Source organism: Hydra vulgaris, chromosome 13 (assembly GCF_038396675.1).
Source record: "Hydra vulgaris chromosome 13, alternate assembly HydraT2T_AEP".
Taxonomy (NCBI): domain Eukaryota; kingdom Metazoa; phylum Cnidaria; class Hydrozoa; order Anthoathecata; family Hydridae; genus Hydra; species Hydra vulgaris.
Window position 1 is genome coordinate 34605001 of NC_088932.1, and position 5565 is coordinate 34610565.

Below are 5565 nucleotides of genomic sequence, written 5' to 3' on the forward strand. Positions count from 1 at the left end.
CAATAAATATTCCTTATGCTTAAAGATTTTCCACTGAAAGAGGCGCAACAAGCTAAAAATAAAATTAATTTAGGCTGCTTTACTGTAGCTTTACTTTTATATCAATGGATTCATTCGGAATTCCGTCTCGTCGGACTTTTCTTGGTTTTCGGAATTTCGGAGTTTAAGAGAAATCGAGAAACTTCGACGGAACTTGGACAAGGTTTTTAGAAAGTATCAATTTTTTACTCGTATAAAATAATTAAATTTTTAATTTTATTTCTACGATGCTTTTACAATAGTTCTTGTTGTTTTCAAAATAAAGTATTCTCTTTTTTTTCAATAACAGCACTAATTTACATCGCAAAGCAATTGGTAATGTACAGTGGTGGAAAAAACCTCAAAAAAAAAAAGTTTATTTTATTCAAAACCATATAATAAAACGTACTCATACTTTTCAATTATATTATTTCAAAAACTCTTTTGGGTATAATAGTATCTTTTTAATAATAGTATAATCTTTTTAAATCCACAAAAATGAATTGCGGTATAACAAAATGTAATGTATAATAAAATCCCTTCTTTTTTCAAAAAAGCAAGAACTTTTCAATTTTTAAGCAAATATATAGTAAACAGTAACTTTTAAAATATTATGTGTATGTGATTAGTTCATATATTTTAAATATTCAATAGTTTACCTTAACAAAAAAAAATAGTCAAGATTGTTTATAATATATATACAAAAACTCAGTAGCGGACTGGCCCGGTGTGCTACTATTCTATAGCACAGTGGGCCGGTACCTGCTTAAACGTTTTGGGCCTCAAGCAAAGATATCTATGATTTTATATTTGCACTTTTTTTTTATTATCTTTTATTATAATTTATAATATAATATAAATTATTGTTATATTGGACGTGGCCGTTTCCCGTTAACACATAGACACATAGTATAAAATATTAAAATATAAATAGGCATCAAAATTCAAAACAAACAAAAATATTTTGTTTCTGCGAACGTTACCGTCTCATCGGATATCGGTATTATATCATAATTATATGACAATATCAATACACACCATGGATAGCAACGTATTTACGTATCAATAATCTATAAATAAATACGAACAACATATTGTGTGTGTGTGTGGTTGTGGTCAGTGGGTGGTACCGTGGCGGTGTATATCAGGAAGAAACTGACTACAACTGCCGGAACAATTAATAACTTAATAATAATTTGTTGTTGAGTATTACCTATACTGTTCGTCGTACATTTACTGGAAAGTACGATAGGTGCATTAACCTAACGAGTATAATATAAGATACGACTACGGACTAATAGTCAATTCTAAAAAATAAAAATGAATAAAGTTAAAACTAATCGTGAAGGAGGAGCGGAAAAAATTAGAGATAAACGAATTGCCGAACTGAAAGCAGCAGGAAGTCATCCAAAACAAAAGAAATTACAATGGTAAGTTTATAAGTTTATATAATTCAATTCTGAGTGGGTATGTTATAGATAGTATATGTATATAAATAATAAATATATATGAAGAAATGAAGTACCTTAAGTTCTTAAGTACCTATTTTAATTTATATTGCATTAACGTTTTTAGATAACTTTAATGATGATACATCGGAATTCGAAATAAAAACAAATAATCCTATATTTTCAAGTGTAAGTATTAAAGTATATTATATACCTACCACCAGTCTTGTTAAGTATTCGAATACTTGTATTTAAATACTTTTTTGCATTCTAAATACTTTTCAAATTCTTTCAACCCGTGTATTTTTAAATATTTAAAAAATACTCTGTTTTGTATTTTTATTCGAGAATACTAAATACTTTTATTCTAGTGTTCAACTCGAAATTCCAATTATCAATTTTTCGTAATATACTACTTTAAATTTTGTTTCTAAAGTATTATTATTTAATGTTAATAGTTTTGACTCATGAGAATTTATAAATAAGGTTTCCCAAAACACAAACAGATAACAAAATGACTGAAACCCCCATCTGCTCCTCTCTATAAATAAGTTTAAATATCTATACATTTGCATATCGTGTTAATTATATATTATATATTAATAATTATTAATAAAAATAACATCTATAATATGCAATTTATTGAACTAAAAAAAAATATTTGTTAAGTATTTTGAATATTTTTAAAAAGTATTTGTGTTTATATTCAAATGCATTTGAAAAGTATTCTTAACAAGACTGCCTACCACATTAAAATATATTAAATGTAAATAAAGAAAAAATTTACACAAAGGTATTTTAAAAAAAAATCTTGCTATACACTTTTATTTTAATATTGTGTTGCAGACTATAGAATAAAAAAAATTATGTTTCTTATTCAAAATAACTTATATTGGAATTATCATTACAGGAATTATGCACAGTAGATGTACTAGTACATCTACTGTGCATAATTCCAATAACTTAAACATCAATGAAAAAAGTTTGGAATTAGTAATAGAATCTGATGAAACGAAAAATCCTACATTTTCTAGTGTGAGTACAAAGTATTAAAGTATCTTATATACCATATTAAAATATATAAAATGTAAATTAAAAAAAAAATGTACACAAAGATATTTAAAAAAATTAATACTTTTAAATAAATTTGTGTTGTAGTCTTGTAGACTATAAAATACAAAAAACTTATGTTTCTAATTGTTTGATTGCATTAGGTAGAAGATACTATTATACGTTCTAATATCAATATCAATAGTATTATAGATGATGAGACAGGTATTATGATAGCAGTATTGGAAAAACTGGTTCTGATTTTATTTCGGTTTGTACATCGACAACTGACATTCCTATTGTGAGGACATTTACTTATTGCCATTTTAATTAGATAGTTTACCCATTAAATTTATATGAGATTTTGTTTTTGTAGGAAAATTATGGTTATACTATACAAGTTGGTTTAAAATTTCCGACAAATCCTAAAAATTTAATCGTGGTTCAAAAATTGGAGTTTGTTAATACAATTCACCCTTGTCAACCTAAGTTTTTAGATAATATAGCTTGGTCTCTTTACAGAATATATAATCGAACAGACCTAAAAGGTAATTTAATACCAAGAAAATGGTTGACTGTAAAATGTAAAGGCAATAATAATGTAGAAGCTGTTTATTGCACAATTTGCATGGTATTCAGTTCTTCAGCTAGTAATTTTTGTTGCGGATGTACAAATTTCAAAAATATATATGCCACCATGGAATCACATGAAAATAGTCAAGTTCATGGTTTAGCTATAGAAGCATATATTTTAGCATCCAATAATTACAATATTGAAAATTCTGTAAATATAAATATGATGAATTTAAAAAAAAAACAAGCACTTGAACGTATTCATGTTTTAGAGCAAGTTTTTGAAATTGTTAAGCTTTTGGGGAAACAAAATCTGCCTTATAGAGGTTCAGGTTCATCTGAATCTTTATATAATATTAACTGTGAGAATATTACTATAATAGAGGAAACTTTTTAGAACTCATAAAGTTTACAGCCAAGCGAGATTCAATTTCAAATGACTATTTGACATTTGCAATTGAAAGTAGTAAAAAGCGCAAAGAAAATATTTCTAATAATTCTAAAGGAAGAGGATCTTTAGTAACAATGCTCTCTAAAAATACAATTAATAAAGTTATCTTACCTATATTAGAATTAATAAAAAGAAAAATTAAAAGTAAATTGGGAGATAAACAATTTAGTATACAAATATGTTATTTAAAAATAATATTTTTTTTCTATATGTGTATATAATACATATTTTAAATATTTTGTTCATAGGTAGACATCACACAAAATATAGGGTCTACAGACCAAGCTGCTGTTTGTATACGATATGTTTTTAAATCTGAAGTAAAGGAACGTCTCTTTGCTGTATTAGAAGTAAAAAATTCTTCTGGAAAAGGCATGTATGAATTATTAAAAAAATGTTTTGATGACCATTCGATTAATTTTAAAAACATTGTTGGTGAGTCTTTTGATGGTGCTGCTAATATGCGAGGAGATTTCAATGGACTTCATGCGTACATAAAAAAAGAAAATGAAAACAGTATTTACATATGGTGTTATGCACATATTTTGAATTTATGCATTTGTGATACTTGTGATAATAAAGATGCTATTAAACTATTTGGATTATTGAATCGTCTATCAACATTCTTCTCAGACTCTTACAAAAGAATGAATGTTTGGAAAGAACAACAGGAACAACTAGGAACTGGTCAGAATAAATTTAGAAAACTTCAAAAAATTGGTGAAACCCGATGGTGCTCACGAGAAAAAGCATTAAAATGGGTTTTCAGTGGTGCTGACTGTTTATATCCAGTTGTTCTTAGTGCTCTTAACTTTGTTACCACATCAAGTAAATTTGATCCAAAGTCTTCATCCGAGGCCTCGTCTTTAATAGAAAATTTATGCAATTTTAAAACCATATGTACAGCTCATGTATTTTTTAAAATATTTATTACTGTTGGTTCTACGTCAACTTATTTACAAACTAAAAATTTAGACCTCCTTGCTGCATGGGAAATGGTCAAAACAACTATTAAAGAAATAGATAAAATTAATTTTGATGATGTTATGTCAGAATCAGAAAAATTTTGTTCGGATATGAATACCAAGTTAACAAAAGTTAAATTACCTGAAGATATAATTGTCGAATCCGAGTTTAAGCAAAACAGAATAAGACGTACAAAGCGAATGTTTGACGAAATATGTAGCGATGAATCACCAATAAATCCCAAACAAAAATTTAAGGTTGAAGTATTCCTGTGTATTATTGATCAACTAAAAACTAGCCTGTCAGAGAGATTTATAAATAATACAAGTTTAATTGTTGACATGCAATATCTTTTACCAAAACATTTTAAGGATTTGAAGTCAGATGATCTTCCAGAGTCAGCGTTACAAAAATTGTCTACTTTGGCGTCAGTAGGCCATCCATTGTTAATTGCTGAATTAAAACATTTTGCAAGTATTTACAATAGTGTTAAACAACCGCTGAACAAATCCAATCGTATAATATATGATAGCATTGATGACAATAGCCATGAAGAAGATGATGGGATTAATGATAATTTATATAAACTTCCCACTGATATCAGGACAGGTAAAATAAAAAAATAATTTAGGCAGGTTGTAACTTAAACCTAGGTGTATAAACAAGTATAACTAAAAACTTAATAGGTAATTCATTTTTTTTTTAGGATGTGACAAGTCTATGAAAGAAAATGATAATGGACATAATCGTGATTCTTGTCTCTTGTGTGTTCACAAACTAATTTATTCGCTTAATATGCATTCTCCTTTATACGCTAATCTTTTTACTGCCATAGAATTTGTATTAACACTATCCGTGAGTCAAGTAAATTGCGAGTGTGTTTTTAGTAAATTGAAAATAATTAAAAATCGTTTACGTTGTTCTCTTGGAAATGAACACTTGGAAGCATTTCTCCTTATGACAGTTGAAAAAGAAATTTTAGACGAAATTGAATTTGAAGACATACTTGAAATAGTAAAGAGTTCATCACCGTTAATGTCTAAGCTGTTGTCAAAATAA

At 27.2% G+C, this 5565-nt stretch overlaps 1 protein-coding gene across 1 annotated transcript; it reads left to right on the forward strand.

Moving 5' to 3' along the window:
- The first annotated feature begins 1338 nt into the window (after nucleotides 1-1338).
- On the forward strand, nucleotides 1339-5565 carry LOC136089831 (zinc finger MYM-type protein 1-like). The gene is made up of 8 exons (XM_065815921.1): nucleotides 1339-1448; nucleotides 2158-2189; nucleotides 2377-2501; nucleotides 2681-2770; nucleotides 2893-3421; nucleotides 3487-3608; nucleotides 3789-5115; nucleotides 5213-5565. Exons 1-8 carry the CDS (start codon nucleotides 1339-1341, stop codon nucleotides 5563-5565), a joined length of 2688 nt encoding a protein of 895 aa, XP_065671993.1.